Source organism: Pteropus alecto, unplaced genomic scaffold (assembly GCF_000325575.1).
Source record: "Pteropus alecto unplaced genomic scaffold, ASM32557v1 scaffold86, whole genome shotgun sequence".
NCBI classification, from domain to species: Eukaryota; Metazoa; Chordata; class Mammalia; order Chiroptera; family Pteropodidae; genus Pteropus; species Pteropus alecto.
In genome coordinates, this window is record NW_006442109.1 from 32,494,609 (window position 1) to 32,514,303 (window position 19,695).

At 32.8% G+C, this 19,695-nt stretch overlaps 1 protein-coding gene across 1 annotated transcript in view; it reads left to right on the top strand.

Annotated features, from left to right (window-relative positions):
* The window catches only part of DPH6 (diphthamine biosynthesis 6), a 138,749-nt gene that overhangs the window by 61,543 nt on the left and 57,511 nt on the right, over nucleotides 1–19,695 (top strand). Inside the window, exon 4 of the mRNA XM_006920514.3 lies at nucleotides 19,394–19,467. Within this exon, the coding sequence (XP_006920576.1) occupies nucleotides 19,394–19,467 (74 nt within the window). The remainder of the gene's footprint in view (nucleotides 1–19,393; nucleotides 19,468–19,695) is intronic.

Consider the following 19,695-nt stretch of genomic DNA (forward strand, 5'->3'; position numbering starts at 1 on the left):
TAAATGGATTTTTCATAGCTACTGCCCATTATGTCTTTCAAAGATAATTTTCTGTTCTTTTCAGATTTAGTTTCTTATAGTTTTTACTGATACATCAGTAAACCTTCTTCTATAGTTAAAGCAATCTTAATCAGGAATCTGAGAATGCTTTGAAAATCATAATATGCTCTGAAAGTTTAAGAGTTTACCAGCCTCTCTATCTAATTATGGTAGGAGCTTTTAAATCCTCTTAGTAAAATAATCAGGCCCCTGATAATATGATTATTTTAATTGGTAATATTACAAATGACTATTGGTACGCATTGTTATAGGTTAAAAATTATCTGCTTTCTTACTTAGTTTAAGATCTTGCTATAGTTTTAGAGTACCCCAGACTTTTTAAAAATTGCTGAAATTGCATCATATTAGGCACTAGGTAAAACTATGGACAAATGATCTTGAATTCATATTCACCTTCCTTTAACAAACCATTAAATATTTGGTTTATTTGGTATAATTTTTGAAATATCTTAGAAGCAGTATTGTGATTTCTTTTTCAATATAATCTGAGTATCTAGTTTTATGGATACCACTTCCCTAATCCACTGTATATTTTTACTATCTTTATGTAGGTTTGTTTATATATGTGTGTGTGCATGTGTGTGTTTGTATGAGTATATGAATAAAATATCCCTAGACTTTTCTCTAAATAACATATTTTTCTTTAAAATTTTAGGGTAATTTGAATGTTTACTATACCATTTCTTTCCAGACAGACATTGTTACGGTGGTAAGCAGTTCTGTTTAGTTATAGGCTTATCAGTAACCTTTACACATAATGTGATATTGTCTGAATGTCTTATTTTGTTCAGCTTTCTCTGGCACTGATGAAGCCTAAGGCTGCTGTTTCTTTGAGTTACTGATAATTTTTTATCTGATTAACTGACACATTTAGTTGAAATCAGACACAGCCCTTAGGCTGGGCATGGATTTAATTTAAAAAGTATCAAAGGTTTGCTCTGTGTGCTATTTAATCATCATGTTTATCAGGCAAAGAAAAATTACCGGAAGGACCATAGGGAGAGGGTTATCTTAAGGAGCAGTAGCTTGGGAAATTGATAATAGCTACAAGGTAATTTACTGCTAACTTTTACATTCATTAATATAACATTTCCCGCTAATAATTACAGTGCATGTAATATACTAATTAAATTGAAAGCATTATCACTAATTTTCTTTTTGCTGAACCCTAAGATGGCTTGATAAGAAGTGAGAATGTGAAATTGAAGAAAACCCATGTAGTCACACCAATTTAAACAATTGGTTAGTTGGCTGGTTAAAACATTTTGGAGATAGAAAATGAAACTACTATGCATGTTCAGAAAAACTCATTTTAGGCTTTGACAAGGAAATGAAATTTCTAAATGAATGAAATCACTAGGTACTGCAAGTTTGTAAAATATTACACTGCTCTGACCTGTAAAAGTAATATGTCTACCAGGAACCAATGCATCACTACCATCCATGTGTTATGATGGCACCACTCTAATGAATGAATATGCTGGATTGATGGAGTACACTGATGCTAGGGGGCCTTTGCAGTACCTTTGTTTGTTATATATCTCTTAACACTTCATAATATGATTCATTATTTCCTTTGGAAAAATATTTCATGCTATGTAACAAAGCACAGTAACTCCATGTTAATATTTAAGAGAAAACCTACCCCCAAAGATCCCTTAACAAAACAAACAAAAAATCTTTAAAAAGATTTATTTAAACTTTTATGTAATTCAGACAATAAATGTTATACTTTGATATATAGTTATTGTATAATTGTATATTTTAATCTAGCAGTAAGCCTCTAGGGTTTTTTCCCACTTTCATTAATGATATGCATAGGGTATAATAAAAACTAAAATAATATAATCATTTCAGCTTATATGAAAAATAAAACCTATAATTAAGAAGTCTTATGTTTGTAGTTATTATAAAGTATTATGCCACCTCTAAATGTCTTTTGTCACAATTCACAATGAATTTGTTTTTATTTTGTTTGGTTTGGTTAGATTTTTGAAAGTCTCATGTTGTGTTCATTCTCAGAACAGAGTTTAGTCATTTCCATGGAAAGAAAATATTATAAAAGTTGAAAAGCTTTAATAAATGGAAATCTGAATAGTCTTTTACAACCTATATTTCACAGATTATGTTTCTTAACACTTAGTGTTCTGTAACTCTTCTATAGTGAATGTTCTGAAGTCTAAGTAAATGCACTGGGATTTCTCTATAATACGTATTGTGACTGGTAAGTGTAATTCAATCTAAAGTCAGTCTCTCTTGTACATGATTGATCACAGGAACTTGTTTTAAAGGAATTTCACTTCTAAGAATACCATAGAATAGATCACGAAGACTTTGTAATTGCAAAGTTTTAGTGTAATTTATTTTTTCTTATGTACATTGAATATAGTATAGTAGCAATAAACTAAAATCAAGTAGAAAAGTGGAATCTTTGTGCTTATGTGCAGACTTTTAGAAAAATTAAAAATTTTAGATTGTGTTTAAATGATAGTATTCTAATTTTCTGTTATTTAAAAATTAAAGATCATTTCTAGCATCATTTATACTAATTTCTTTGATAATTTGCTTTAGAAAGAGTGAAGCCATGTTTCATTTATATTACTTAACCCATCAGGACCGAATCACAGGGTATCTTCTCAAATCATCTGTTATTGCATCATCCTTACTTCAGACATGACCATATTTGTTAGTCTGAACAACTCAGTATTAGAATAATAGATATGAGAAGAAGTCTAAACCTCTTATTTACCAATAAGGAAACTGAGATCCAGAGAAATTAGAAATTTTGTCTAAAAGACTCATAGTGATTATCAGGAATAGATATACTGTAAGATACTATTTCTATCATGGGAACTCAATCAGTTAGGAATATTTATTACTTTTATAAGTCAACTAATGGTTTTTATAATTTAAAATGGCTATATATTTTAAAGCTTTTTAAAAAATTAATAAGCCTTCTCTTGTCCCAAATCTTTTCATTTCTTCTGTACCCTTTATAGCCACTTATAGCTACATTTTTTTGTTTTATAAAAATTTAGTTTGTTCTTTTTATTTACTATTTGTATTCTTCATTCTCTATTCATATCTCTTTTTTTTTTCCAGGTACATGTAAGCTTCTCGAGGGCAGAGACTATGGCTTATATCACTGTTTAATGTTCTTCCCATTTTTTTCCTTTTGGTTTGTTAATAGTATTATTATTATTTTTGCTCTGCTACTTTTACCCTCTTCTTGACTCTCTTTTTTATCCAGCTTCTTTTACATTGATTTCAGATTTCTCTGTTGCCTTATATCTAACAATTAGTGATATTAAAATGTAAACATAATACAACTGGCAAAATACAAAATGCTTCAAAGCAACATTAAAATGCTCTGTTTTTTTAGCAACTGCATCAGAAAAGTTTTCCTTTCTGTAATTGACCACTCAATATCAATGACTCGACCTAAGAAATACATAATTCATTTTAATCAATGTGTCCCCAATAGCAATGCTGTCTCTTTAACTGTAACTGTTTTTTTTTCTTAGTCAGTGCTTGGTCTGGAAAGACCTCAGCAAGTTTGGAATGCTAGCTCCAATTAGGTTCTCCAGTTTTATGATTTCAGAAGGTCTTCAGCTTTAGAGAGAGTTCAGAGAAACTAAATAAACATTGATGTCCGTAGCTCATGAAACCATTACTGATCTTCAGGTTTATTTCTAGAGCTGCCCAAGAGCTGATATAAGACCTTGAAATGAGGAAATCACACCAGCAATCTCTTGGATGTATGCACAGTTTAATGTATGGAAAGAAGACCTAAAAAGGACCATCTCCATGTTTTATTTAACTCTCATTCTTCTATACAATGTTTAGTCTCAGCAGCTGAAACCAGGATAACTGTGCACTTAGTGTCTGCTGGTGCGGTGCTTCATTGTCCAGATACAGGGGTAAAGCCGGAAGGAAAGATAAAATCAAGAATGGTAGTAGCTGTTTAAGCTTTTTTTTCAATTCTCCCAAGTGTCATAGTTTGCAGGTAGCATGAAGAGCAGTATTCTAACTTCTCCCTTCATAGGACTGGGCCTTTATGTCACAACTTTTGATATGAAAGATTTTCTGAATGAAGACATTTCATGCATTTACTGCTTTCAGTACAATTATGGAGCTGATATTCATTAATTATATAATGCTGGCTTATTGATGATGAATAATAAACATTAAAAAATTATTTAATTCTATGCATTTATATAGTATCCAGTATGGTTTGAAAGGAATACTATTTGGTGGTAAGCATTCTTTTTTCCTCAGGAATGCTAAAATGAATAACTAAAAGGTGATCTTTGCAGGAAAAAATGGCAAATAGATCTGTGTTTTGACTTAATTAGCCTGACCATGTGCAGCCATCAGCAGATTAACCTTAAAAGAATTGTGAAAAGTATAGTCTCTGCCTTGAAACTTTGATGGTTATAGCTCTGGGTTTTTGTTTTGTTTTATTTTGTTTTGTTGAGTTTATCAAGAGCAAAGAAGAGCTAAGAATATAACTGGTCCTCAGTATTTGTTTCTCCTTTCTGCAGTTCCATATGTTTATGTGGCAACATTTTGCTAGAGTTTTAAACCTAGTGACTATAGTTGTTAACAGCACTTCAGGCAATAAGATGTAGATCAGGGCTAATTGCAATTTTCCCCTTGAATTATTCTCTCTTAGAGAGGGGAAAAGATTAACTTAGTTTATAAATCAGTTTCTTGCCAAATTTGCCAAGGGCAAAGATTTAGAGAATTTTGCTGTTAATGCTGCTGTTAATTTTATTTATTTATTGACTAGGCAATGCATTCACCAGGTTCAGAATGTAAAATGTTCAAAATGTTCATGGGGACCTCCAATTTGTAGCCAAAGTTGGGCAGAAGTTGGGGTATCCTGCAGACCTACTACTTGTCATCGGCAGTCTTGTGGGATTGAGCCATTAACTTGTGGAATCTGATGCTATGTCCAGGTCGATAGTGTCAGAATTAAGTTAAATATAATGGTGTTATATTTTTTTTGGTGTAGTAAGTGTTGTTTTCCCTGTTCTTTTCTTTTTTCTCTTGTTTTCCATTTTTTTTTTTTTAAGTTTTCTTAAATTATTACATACTGTTAAGATCATTGTACTGGTCTTGGGCCTCTTTGCCTTCTTATCCATTTCTTGTCCCTTTCAGACACTGGTTGGTGTCCCACGGGGGCTTAGCGGACTTCGATTCCCTCGCTTCCATTAGCTAGCTTTCCCTTGGATTTGGTCAGTGGGAACCCCTAGGGAGACTGAAGGTCAGAAAGAAGGGAGAAACACTTGTTCTTTCCTGTCTGGGTGGAGTCTCCGCTGTGGCTGGCTCACCTCTTGGCTTCAGCTCCTACTGGACAGGTCCACTGAGCTTTTATTTTCTGCCAGGGTACTTAGTTCCCGAGTTCTTTTGTCTCTGCATCCTAGGGGTAGTAACTGCTTTCTGCTATTGTTGGTCTCCAGGATACTTCTCTGTGCTCTATTTGATTTCTTAGTTCTATCACCATATAATTAATTCTCCATACTTTAAATTCTTCTTAGAGTGGTTTCTGTTTTTCTGGTTGGATTTTGACTGATACAGTCATTGGAGTCCTAATTTTATAAAGTATAACTTTAATATCACTAAATAATAAATTAAATAGACATCTCTTTACATTTATTATTATAGGATCCACATAAATGACTGAATTCTCATGCATTTTTTTATGATTGACTATAAGATACTATACTGGGTGCTATGAGGATGCTTACAGAATCTAATAGAACTTTATATATATAATATATATGTTATATATATATTAAATAACATGTAAAGTACTTCAAGAAGTGTACAGAGTAAGAGGTATAAAGGATTTAAAAGGAGAGAAAGATCACTTCTGATCAGAGGGATCAGGTATAACTGCATGGGTTGTAAAGAATGAGTAGGATTGCACTTGGTGAAGATTAGGACCAGAGGATGGATAGAAAATTGCAAATGGAAAGAAGAGTAAGAACAAAGGTATGGAGATGGTAATTAGTGCATTAATCCTAAATAGTAGATAGTTATGTAAATTATTTACAAAAATATATGTAGATTAGAGAGATAAATTTATTTGGCAGATGGAGAAGTATGAAGGGATAGACTTTAGGAAGATAAATTTGTTAGTTGAATCAATTGGAGGGAGAAGAAATTAGAGGTAGAGAGAGCAGTGGTGACTCCATTGATATTATTCTAGGGAGAGCTAAGAGAATCTGCAGTGGGAGTACTGTAAGTGAAATGCCTAATTTGCCATACTAGTTATGGGGAGTCTTTGTATCTCAACAAGTATCTGGCTCTAAGTGAGCACCTGCAGAAAGTGGAAAGACTAATGTCACTTGTAAATTTTGAGACTGGGTGGTGTTAGTGATAAAAATAGAGAAAAGAGGAAATAAAGGAAGTTAGTGAGGAATAAGTAGTATTTTATTACCCTTTATGATTATTTGAGCACCATATGTTATTATACTGGTTGCCTCATAGAACCTTATGAACTAAATATTATCATTTGTATTTTATGAAGAAACTGTGCTTTCTTCATAAGAATTAAGTGATTTGTAGAAGATTTTGTTATTGAGTATGTTGTAAAGCTGAGCATTTTAGGTCTTTTCTTGTTTTTTTTTATTGTTGTTGTTTTAATATTTAAATTAAATATTTTCTCTCACGGCTGTGTCATTCTTGACTGGATAATGTTTCTGTATGTTAGTAGAGGTAAAACTGAACTGGAAGATGGCATATCAGAATCTTTCCATAGTGGTGCCACCAACATATTTTATGAACTTATAGTACTAAACATGGTATATTCCCTCCTGATCCTTCATTTCCTTCTAACAATTGCACCATCTCTCTTTACAACAGATCTTTTTGGAATATTTATTTATGTTTATTTTCTTTCTCATTGCCTGTTCTCTTATCTTGTCTCAGTTTGGTTCCTATCAACACAAATTTATTAAAACTTCTCTTGTTAAGGTCAGTAACAACCGAATGCATTGACATGTTTCACTCTTTTTTTTACCCTCAATCTTTCCTCTCCTTAACCTCTTTATGACACTTAGCACTATGGACTTTCCTTCTTTTTTTAAATCCTCTTTGAAAATAAATAATAAAATAAAACCTCTTTGACTTTGGCTTCTGTGTTTTCTCTCCCTCCTGGTTTTCTATTTGTTTCTTTGTCCTTAGTTTTCTTTCATGATCTTTCTTTCTCTGCCCACTTTATAAATGTTACGGTTCCTCATAGCTTTAGTCTTTACTTTTTCTTTCAGTCTACACTTCTTTGCTGTTTGATCTCATTTCTTATGATGGCTTCAGCTACGACTCATGTACACATTTATATCACCCAGTTATACCTGTTTTTCGATCTACATACCCCACTCTCTACTCATCAGCTCTTGTTGAATGCCCAGCAACACAGAAGGCTCCATATCCAAAATAGTACTCATCATATTCCTCCTCAAATTTGTGTATTTCTTGTAAAATCAGTGCCATTGCTCTCTATCAAGTGACTGAGCCAAAAACTTGAGAGCATTCTGGATTCCTGTCTCAGCCACATGCCACCAAAATCTGTTGATTGTTTCTTATATCACAAATGTATTCTTGTCATTGTCATAATTACTGCCTTAGTGTAGGCCTTCATCATTTCTTACTTAGATTTCTTCAGGGTTCCCTAAGTAGTTGTTCTACTTCTAACTTTATACTTTCTGCTCAATACTTCTATTTAATCTTTTAAAAATGTAAGTCCAGTTGCTCAACATGTTAATGTATTTAACATTCCATGTTTTTTTTATTGGAAGAATTAATGTCAAAATGTCCATACTACCCAAAGTGATTTACATATTCAGTACAATCCTATCAAAATCCCAGTGGTAATTTTCATAGAAATAGAAATAAAAATTTTTAAATACGTGTGGAAATGCAAAAGACTCCAAAGAGCTAAAGCAGTCTTGAGAAAGAAGAACAAAGCTGGAGGTGTCACGCTTCTTGATTTCAAACTATATGACAAAGCTATAGTAATCAAAACAGGATGGTAAAAATAGACACATAGATTAATAGAACAGAATAGAGAGCCTAGAAATGAAACCATGCACATGTGGTAAATTAATTTTTGACAAAAGACCAAGAATATACAATAGAGAAAGTATAATATCTTCAATAAATCATGTTGGGAAAACTAGCCACATGCAAAAAGAATGAAACTGGACTTCTAGCTTACATCATACAGAAAAATCAACTCAAAATGGGTTAAAGACTTTAATGTAAAATATGAAACCATAAAATTCCTAGAAGAAAATGTAGGAGGTAAACTCCTTGATATTGGTCTTGGCGGTGATATTTTGGATTTGACACCAAAAGCAACGACAACGAAAGCGAAAATGAGTAAGTGAGACTATATCAAACTAAAAAACTTCAGTACAGCCTTGGGAACCATTGACAAATGAAAAAGGATCCTATGGAATGGGAGAAAATATTTGCAAACCACATATATTGTAAGGGATTATATAAGGAACTCATACAATTCAATAGCAAAATAAAATAACCCAATTAAAAAATGGCCAACGGACCTGTATAGGCATTTTTTCAGAGAAGACATACAAATGGCCAACAGATACATGAAAAGGTGCTCAAAATCACTAATTATCAGGGAAATGCAAAGCAAAAACCACAGTGAGATATCACTTCATACCTGTTATTCACAAAATATAGTAATAACCTAAGTGTCCATTGACAGATGAATAAAGAAAATGTAGTGTGTATATCTATACAATGGAATATTATTCAGCTTTAAAAAAGGAGGAAATTCTGCAATTTGCAACAACATTAGTGAACTTGGAAGGCATTATGCTAAGTGAATTAAGCAAGACAGACAAAAACAAATACTACATGGTATCACTTATATGTGAAATCTTTAAAAAAAATTTGAAAAGCTGAACTCATAGAAACAGTAGAAAAGTGGTTTGTTAAGTGCTGCGGGATGTAGGAGATAGAGGTTGGTAAAGTGGTACAATCTTTGTTATAAGATGAATAAGGTCTGAGGATCTAATGTATGATATGGTGACTGTAGTTGATTATACTGTATTGTAGTATTGAAATTTGCTTTGGGAGTAGAATTTAAATGTTCTCATAAAAATAAAATAAATATGTGAAGTGATGGATGTGTTAACTTGATAATGAGGACCCTTTTACAATGTATATGTATATCAAATCATATTGCACGTTTTAAATATCTTACAGTTTTATCAATTATATCTCAATGTAACTGGAATAATTTTAAAATGTATTTAAAATGTATTAACATTCCTTTTATATAAATTGCATTTTAAAAGTTATCTCAAGCTAATCAAAATAAGTTTCCATAGGAGCTTAGAAAATGAGTTTAGAAAGCAGCTTCTAAACAGATTAAACATTTGCCACCAAACTGGTTTGCTTAGAAGTAAATACTTCTTGATTGTTGCTTTATTCTCCCAACAAGGATTAACAATTTAATCCTTCGTTTATTTGTGTTGTTCTTATTAAAGAGTTATATAGAAGTCCTCAAACTGTCACTTTATCTTTTTAGCAAGAAGAACATTCTTGGGAAACTCAAGGTAAAAAGCAATGGTCATTCTAGATTTCTGTTCAGTTTCACATACAGGTCGAATTTGTTCTAGGGTCACCAGCAATCTCAGTTTCTCCTTTGAGTTTGGGACACAGTATGTGAGAAACGAGTGATTTATTCAAAACTGGGGTGTCTAACTATGGCAACTAAGATGAAGACTCAAAAGTGAAATAATATATTGTTAGTTTTAAATGGAAATAAGTAACAAATGATTTTGATTTTCTGCAATTTCTTTGTCGTTTAATTTTCAGCCTTAACAGCTTTTTTCCCATTTAACTTTGAGAGCTCACAGAGACAATAATGCTACAATAAGTGACCTAATACTCTATCATGAGCTCACTGTTTAACAGAAGAACTACAGATGGTGATCATTTTCCATTTTAAAATGTTTTATATTGATTATGCTAAGAAAAACAAAAGCCTAAGTCCCCTTTAGTTTTAGTCAGATGCCTGAATATATCACTTGGAAATTCTGTCACTTTCAGTGTTATTTCTTATAAAACAGTATTCATTTCTGTTATTTTTATTAACCTGGACTTGTGTAACTCTACCAAAGTGAAAAATACCTTCCAACTTCATCAATATTGTTGCAAATGGCAGAATTTCCTCCTTTTTTCAAAAAGGAAAAAGCATCTAGTGCTTTACTGGCCATGTACATTTCTCGTTTAGTTATCCAGGCCCTACAACATGGTTGGCATTCACAAGTATTTCTTACTTAATAATGTCATGTTGCCAGAAGTCCAAATATCGCTACTCAGCTACAATGCAAGTATGCTTCTTTAATGAATGGCTCATATTAAAAATGTTAGAATGCCTTTCAGATGAAAAACACTTTAAATTCAGCAGACCATTTTTTTTTTCTCAATAGGCAAGAACTCATTAACAGAATAATACTGGTAACTGAGACATTTTTCAAAGAAAATAATATCCTTGATAAATGCAAGCTGCATATCTTCACATCTTTAGAATAAGTAGGCTTAGATTTCATTTGTATAAGAGGACAGCTTGTTTTCAATTTATCTTATTGGCTTCGTGAACCAACTTCTCAATATGGAGACAAATGAATGTTAAGTGAGCAAATCTAATTTGGGTCTAGATTTCTACCTTTAAACCCTCCTTCTAAACTTGTAATTATCACTATTAACCATATGGCTGACTGCCTTCATCATCTCGATCTGTGTATTGGAAGTCTTTTAGCTGTGATATGGTAGAGCTTTGCAAAAGAATGAGAACACCACATTGGGTACATTTTCTAGTAGAAGTCCATTTCTATCCTTGTGTGTCTATATTCCTGGTACTTAAGGGACAGATTTTACGAGTAGTCATTAATAAGGCTTTAGGACTAGGTTATAAATTCATATTGGCAGGTCTATTTCATACTTCTTTTGGTGATTAGAATAGGACTAATGGCATATTAGGCCTTTATCAGTTGGTTGTTTAATATGGAAGATTCAACCACATAGATACCAAATGGAGGCAGATGATTAGGACTGTATAGACTTGTTAGCTGATAAATTATATACATTTTTTTCTTAGAACCTGAGATGGAAACAAGCTTAAATACTTGAAGAACAACAAGAAGTTCAGTGTGGATAATTGGGGTAAACTGGGAGGATAGTAGTAGGAAGTGGTGTCAGAGAAGTTGGCAGGGTCCGGATCATACAGAACCTAATATATTATCAACAAGGATCTAGGATATTACTCTAAAGTAGTATGAGAAGCCACTAGAAGATTTTCAATCAGAAAGCTACATGTTCTGATTTATATTTTGAAAGGTCACTGGTTACTCTGTGGAGATAGACTGTAGTGAAGAACAGTGGACTTAGGAGGCCAGTTAAAAAACTATTGCAGTAGTCCAATTGAAACATGGTTAAGAACTAGAGTTGTAATGGTCAAGGAGATGAGAAGTGATTGGATTCTGGATATTTTTAGAAGAGGAAACTAATAGAATTGTTGCTTGATTAAATGTTAGTCATAAGGGAAAGGGAATCATGGATCACTCTAAGGTTTTTGGCCTGAACAATAATATATGTGCAGTGCCAATTCCTAAGATGGGGAGCCAGATGGAAGGATCCCTGGGTAGGGTCTGTATATGTGCCTACGTCAAGGTTTTTGCTTTGAAACTTTGAGATACTTAGTAGACACCCAGGTGGACACAAGAGCAGACATTTGAATTATGTATCTCAGGGAGAAGCAGGAATTTTTAAGTTATAGATAAATATTTTGAACCATGCAACCAGATGAAACTGCTGGGGAATGAATGTAGCTAGAGAAAGGAAGAGAGGCAAGGACTGAGCTCTGGGTACTTTAACTTTTGATCAAAACAGAGATCATGAAGTGGACAAGGACTCAATAAGAGAGAATAAGGAATAGCCATTGAGGTGAGAGGAAGAAATGAAGAAAGTAAGGACAGAGAACTGACCATTGAATTTGGCAAACTTAGTGGTCACTGGTTGACATAAGAGAGGTTTTGGTAGACTGATGGGAGCCCAAGGTTTCCTGGAGTGGGTTTAAAAGAGAATGAGTGATGAGGAAATGAAGAAAAATATATAAAATCTTTTGGAAAGTTTTACTTCAATAGAAAGAAATAATGGTACCTGGAAGACGACATGAGTTTTCAGCATTTATTACAAGAACATGATGGTGCAGAAAAAAAAATGATTTAGTCCTTAAGCAAGCTGTCCAGATGGATTGGGATCATGAGCAGAGGGACTTAAGCAGGGTCAGTTTACCTATTTTCATAGGAGGAGGCAAAATCTATGAATACAGATGTTGATTGGTTGATAGAGTAGATGATCCTTAGTGAAATCTTTCAGGCTTTCATTTTCTTTTCTAAATGTTTAGGATGGTTTTCCCAAAAGCAGGAAAATTCACCTGTGTATTCTGATGGTTATGCTTTTCTTTATTTTGTATTTAAATCTGAGGGCTAAAGATATAAATTTCTAACATTCTAAGTAGTTAGCAAATTGTTCAATGTCATTTTTTTATAGAGAGAATCCTTTCCCACCAATTTTCACTGCCAACTTTATTGTATACTGCATATGCACACTTAGGTCTTCTGTGTACATTCTGTTCTGTTTCATTGATTTGACTATTTCTGGGTCAGCATCATGCTGTTTTAATTATAGTATCTTCGGAATATGTCTGAATACCTGTTAGTGCATATCTATTTCTTATCTTTTCAAGTGGGAGATATTAATGAACTTCTTAGAATTTTCTATATATATATATATATATGTTACAAATCTACACTGGGCTTTTAAGGCAGAGGATTACGGTTTGACTCTCAGCATTTCTTTCCGTTTGTTGCAAATTGTATTGTGTTTTGGCAACTGTTCTTATAGGCTCTTTATACTGTAGTATAGGCTCTTCCCTATGTCATTGTAGGTGAAAATTTATTCTTTTTTTTCTCCCCCTCATTCACTTAGTTTACAAAAAGGAAGAATTGTGGACATAGATATCTGTATTTCCTAGAATTAGTTTTTGTGTCTCTCAGTCCAGGGAAAGATTGGTACTTTTCATGGCTATTCTCAAATTTCTAGGCCTGAAAGCTCCTTTCACTCCCTCACCTCTTCTCCAGAAACATATTAACTAAAGTATGGTTTATGTTTATTTTTCTGTTGTAACCTAACTCAGAATTCAAAAGTGTTTTAAAAACCAGGATATTCAAATGCTGGAATCTTATAGGGGAAATATAGCTTTCCTTCTATGTAGAACTGAATAATTTATTCAAGAATATTATCCTTTTCCTTTTTAATGTAAATTTTTAGAAATTTTCTGTTACATATTCTTGGTTAAAAAAAAAAATCAAGAAAAACAAGGATATATAAAGTAAAAAGTAGAAGTCCCTTTTTCTATTTCTCATTCTTCATTTAATCCTGCTTTCTAGGGTAAGTTATAACTATTAGCAATATACCATGTATTCTTCCAGAAAGAAGGTTTGGTCATTCTCTGATTAAAAAGGAAAAAAAAAAAAAAAGCTTATCACAACTAATTTTTTAAATTTTTTTTAAAAGGCGAAAGGCTAGGCTTTATTTATACATGTATAGCATGTGCGTGCGTACTGACATTACCAGTTTTGAATAATCTGCTGTTTTCTACATAGTGTGTCCCAACCTCAGTGGAGAAACTTATAGATTGCTGAGCAATGTGATTACTTTCACATTAACCATTAAAAATGTATTCTGATATATAGAAGGGTAGGGAGGAGGGGAAGTAGGTAAAGGGAATCAAATATATGGTAGCTGAAGGAATCTGGATTTTGGGTGGTAAGCACACAATGGAATATACAGATGTCAAATGATAATGTACACCTGAAAATTATATAATCGTATTAACCAGTATTACCCCAATAAACTTAATTTTAAAATAAATAAATAAAAATAATATAAAAATGTATTCTGAGAAGCATGGTCAACCATCTGTATTCAACTCTTGGATTTTTAAACAGCGTGTGGATATATTGGCTCTTTCTGAATATATCCTTGGTATAACTGTCATTTTATATACATCTAGGTGTAGAAGTAGTGCTAATAATTAAGCCGTGTTTGTAGCAGTTTGTTAGTATGTGTTTGGTTTCGCAAGTGTCTTCACTAGTGTTAGGATTAGCCTTGTTGGTCAAATAGCTGCCTGAACTAGCTTCTCAGCAATCTTGTAGGTGGGTTTCACATTGACAAAGATTCGGAGGAAAGTGATAAGCAACAAATGGGCCCCTGTCTACTTGGCTAATCTGGTCATACTTGACTTTGTAAAAGTCTCAGCATTCCTTAATTTACAAAACAAAAAGAAAATAATGAAAATCTACCTTAGAGCATTGTTGAGAGCAGTAACAAATATAAACACTTAATGACATTATGCACTGCTGTTTCTAATACTCAGTGATGCTATTGCTGACTTTATTATTTCCTGAATTGAATTTATACATCCATCATTGATAGTGATAATGGCTCAAGTCGAATAGTTTCCACTTGTGTCTGAGAGCACCTGTGGCTTAGCAAAGTGCCAGACTATTTAGAGTCCAATCTTCATCTCTAACTTCTCTATTACTGACATTACTTTTTTTTTCCTCCACTTTTGGTCTTAACTATTTGATTACCTTTTGGCCTTCTTGATCATAAGAATGTAATTTAATGTGTTCAACTCTCCAAATTCTATTAATTATGTTGAATTTAGCAATAGATATTTATTGGTTGAGTAATCATATTCAATTTATCGAGGATCAGAAACTCATTCTTTGAAGAATTTGACAGTGATATATGTCAAATGTTTTGTTCTTGCTTTCATCAAACATGACTGCAACTTTTCCCTCCGTGGTCATAACTAACAATATTATATACTCTATTCTTACACTAAAGTAAGCTAGAGAAAAGAAAATGTTATTAAAATCATAAGGAAGAGAAAATACATTTACAGTACTGTACATATTTATTGGAAAAAATCCATGTATAAGTGGACCCACACAGTTCAAAGCCATGTTGTTCAAAGGTCAATTATATTTTTTTAAGACATTTATTTCCTTTCTTAAATAATAGTCATTTAAACTAGAATCATCGGTCCCATCCTTTGTGTTTGCTTTTTGTCTTTGTTTAAATGGTTCTTGAGTCCTATTTTTTTTTTTTTCTAAAATTGTTTTTAGAATTTGGCCTTTATCTCCATTCTTCAGTTCTTTTGGACTAGACACCTTCTTCTCTTTCTGTACTCTCTAGTCAATCTGTCACACTGTTACCAGACTTATCTTTATTCTTCTAAATATGATCATATCTTCTTAAAATTGTTAGTGACCCAAAAGAAATGAAAACATATATTCATAAAGACGTAAGGAAAATTCTTAGCTGCTTTATTCATAAGAACCCCAAACTGGAGGAATCCTAAATATCCATCAGCAAATGAAGGGATAAACAAATGTGATATATCCATATAATGGATTAAAATGGAATGTAAAGGAAAGAACTATGGATGCCCACAAGATGTATCAATCTCAGAATCATTATACTGAATGAAAGAAGCTAGAAACAAAAGGATATATATTATGTGATGCTATTTATATAACATTTTAGAAAATGCAAACTAACTTATAATAACATAAAGTCGATTAGTAGTTGCCTGAAGCCAGGACAGGAGGGTTGGGCTGCAAAGAGGAACAAGGTTTGTTTTGGGTGTAATTGAAACAGTTTGTATGTTGATTATCCTGGCAGTTTCACTGGTGTATACATTTGTCAAAACTCATTAAATTGTGCTCTTTAACTGCCTGCAGTTTATTGTATGTAAATTATACCTTAGGAGAGTTGATTTTTTTTAAAAAAAGTCCTACAAGGAGGGGTTCTCAGTTGCTTTCAGGATGCAGGCCATGTTTCTGAATAGTCTGATCCCAACTTATTTCTGCCTTTTCCACTTCCTGGTGTGCTGTCAACTGCAGCCACCACCACATCGCTGACCATTCCTTATGTGCCAAGCCCCTTATATTTTTGCTTTGGCTCATATTCTTCACTTTGTCTGAATTAGATTCTCCAGAGATAGAACTTACAGGATATAGAAAGAAAATACAGATTTATAATGAGGAATTGGTTCATTTGATTACAGAAGCTATATCCTATGATCTGCCATTTGCAAACTGAGCTGAAGGCACCAGAAAGCTGGTGGTGTAGTTCCAGTCCAAACCCAAAGGCCTGAGAAACAGGAGAGCCAAAATCCCAGTCCAAGTCTAAAGGCCCAATAATCAGGAGTGCCAGTGTTTGAGGGCAGGAAAAGACGGATGTCTCAGCTCAAGCAGAGAGCAAATTTGCCCTTCTGCCTTTTTATTCTGTTCAGTCCCTCAACCAATTGGATGATGCTCATCAACATTAATTAGGACTATCTTTCTTACTCAGCTTACCAATTCAAATTCTAATATTTTCCAGAAACATCCTCACAGAAATAACATTTTCCCAGATATGTGGGCATCCGGTAGCCCAATCAAGTTGATACATAAAATTAACCATCATAGGTTCAGTAGGCTAGTGTTGAGAAGTGATAAAAAGCAGGAGGTTAACACCCAGGAATGAAGGACTGTGTCTGTCAAGTTAGGCCTTTAATCCATAGTAGTAATAGTGGTAATTGTGGTGGTGGTGGTGGTAGGGGTGGTGGTCAGTAGTAGTAATAATAGAAGTAGTAACAGTAGTAGTTATAGAAGTAATAGTAACAATGAAGAAGATTATGAAAATGACAAGAAAATATTTACTGAGTGCTTACTAGGTGCTGCACACTGTTATTTATCTGAATTATTTTACTTAATCTTTATAATAACCCTATAAAACAAGAACTATTATTATCTTCACTTTATGAATAAGGAAACTGGAACAGAGAGATTACATAACTTGTTTAAAATCATAGAGCTAGTCAGTGGGAGGAATAGATTTCTGATGGGTAGTAGTAATCAGGATTGTTGAACAAATCATTAATTAGATATATATCTAAATTATAGACTTCTGAGTGAACTCTTGGTTGTCCTACCATTAGTTCTGCCTTGCACTATGGTTATCAAGTTTCCTCAGATCAAGAGTAGGTAAGTACAAGTAGCGGGTTTACAACATTTGACCTCAACTGGTTTTTCAAAGTAATTTTGTACATTTTTCAGGAGCAAAACCAAACTGGGTCTTTAGCTTTATCTCCATTTCTTGCAAGGGAAGAGTTTTCTTCTATAATTGGACACATTTTAGTTTTCCCTTATTGAGAATTTTAACCTTCTTTTGTATTATTGCTATAATAATTTGTAATCATTTATTTTTAGTTGCCTTTTTTTTTTACTTTTCAGGTCAGATTTTTTTATATATATATACTCCCCTTATTTGTCAAAGATTCTCACATTAAAATAATTAACATTCTATATGTAGGCCTAGTTTTGAAGAACAGTCAGAATTCAGCTGAGTATATAGTTCTAGAGCTGATTTGTTAGGTATTATCAAATAGAAAATAAAAAATGGAAGTAGGAGAGGATTTCAGAGAATGCATATAGCATAAGAAGAAATAATAATTATTTTAGGGTTGTGCTGAGCATTAAATGAAAATCATAGAATGTTAGCACATTTTAAATGGATAATCAGTGCCAAGTATTACTTAAACAGTGGCTTGATTTAGTTAAGAAAAAAAATCACTTATCTTGTTTCCATGATCTATAGAGAAATACATGCACACACGCACATGCACACACACATATATAATGTTTAGTACTTTATATTTTCTTACGACAGAACTGAAATTTTGATCTTTCACTAACACTGTTCACTACTCTGATCGATGCCGTATTTGCATTTAATGAGGAACACTGTGCCTTGTCTTTTTCTAATGAATACAATGACTTTTATGAAAAGAAAATGGTTACAAAGGTTAGAGAAAGGTTATAAGAAAATGTTCTCACGAAGTTGCTGAAATAGGAAAGTAAAGGAAATAGCTCTTTTCCTGGAAACTTTATCTGCTAAAAAGAGTCATTTTATTTTGGAGAGGTTGGGCAGATATTTCTCTATCATTTTGGAGGGGAAATTTTGAATTGGCTTTGTCTCCAAAAAAAAAAGAACGATTCCTGTTGTGCATTTTTGTTTATTTATTATAGCACCATTTTAGGACACACTGGGTTATTTCAGTGTGTCTCAATGTATTAAAGTTGTTTTATGTGAAACAACTATTGTTTTTCTTTGTAGGTTTCTAAGTTTGGAAAGACCAGAGTATTAATAACAAAGTCATCTCTCTGAAGTAGTTTCTTCTGCACTTCATATGCTAGGATGGATTTTCTTTTACACCTAGTCAAAGAATTTCTGTTCAGTTTGTTATTAGTAATTACCCCCCAGTCACTTTCTTCATATCTGTTTTCTAAATAACAGTTCCCTAGTTTATACCTGTATTGTGTATTATTCTTCCCTGAGTGTATTATCTTATACTTCTTTACATTAAATCTCATCTTAGACCTGTCCTTCCAAATCCCCAAGTTGTCCATATCTATCCATGTACTTGATTGATCTTCCTTTCTTTTCTTTTTAATCCATCCTAGGTTTGTGTCATCTGTAAACTTGATTATATTGGAATTTACATTCTCTTCCATGTCATTAATGAGCACGCTGGATAGACTAGACCTCTTCCCTGTGGGACTCTGCTGGATATACTGCTGGATGTTCTCAGTTGTAATTCTGTTGATAATAATTCATTACTTCCTTTCTATCACAGAATTTGTTTTATCCTCTGTACTGTACAGTTATCCAGGCAGTGGCTCTACCATCTCTGCTTCCTGGGTGCTCCTATATTAATTATCTTTTTGTAAAATACAGATAAAAATCATTGTGTTCCCTTACCTACTTATGTCATTGCTTAATTAAAAAAAAAAAAAAAAAGTTACTCAACCTGGGAAAATATTGTCCTTAAATAGAAATTTCTCAGAAATTTCCATTGAACATCAGTGAGTCTTTAAAAATATGTTGTGAGAAAACATTTTGGAAATGCTGCCTAAATTTTTGCCTTTTCAGTGGAAAATGGTCTCTACTTATTTGAATTTCAAGTAAAAGGAATAATTATTTTCCCCACAGCTCAGAGGATGACTTAAATATATGTATTCTTTTTCCTGAATATAGATTGCATTTTCAATAAATTATTCTACTTCAAGGTGGTTTTCTAGATGAGACACAGTTCATTTATAATTTTTATAGCATGATGCAAAGTCACATGTTTATTTTTAAAGTTATATTTTTTTCCTTTGTTTTTCAGGAAAAAGAAGAAGTAGAAGGGATATCAGTAGGTGCTATACTTTCTGATTATCAGCATGTTCGAGTAGAAAACGTGTAAGAGAACATTAATTCTCTTATATTTTTAAATTACACATATTTTAAGGATATAAATAAATAAATAATATGATAGTTTTCAAATAACAAGTAGTTATGATATTCTACATGCCACATGAAATTAACTGTATGTATTTACCTAAGTAACCCAAATTGCACTTTACCTTTTTTTCTACCCTTATGCCATACATGGAGAAAACTCTTAACTTACTTACGTAAGGAAAACTA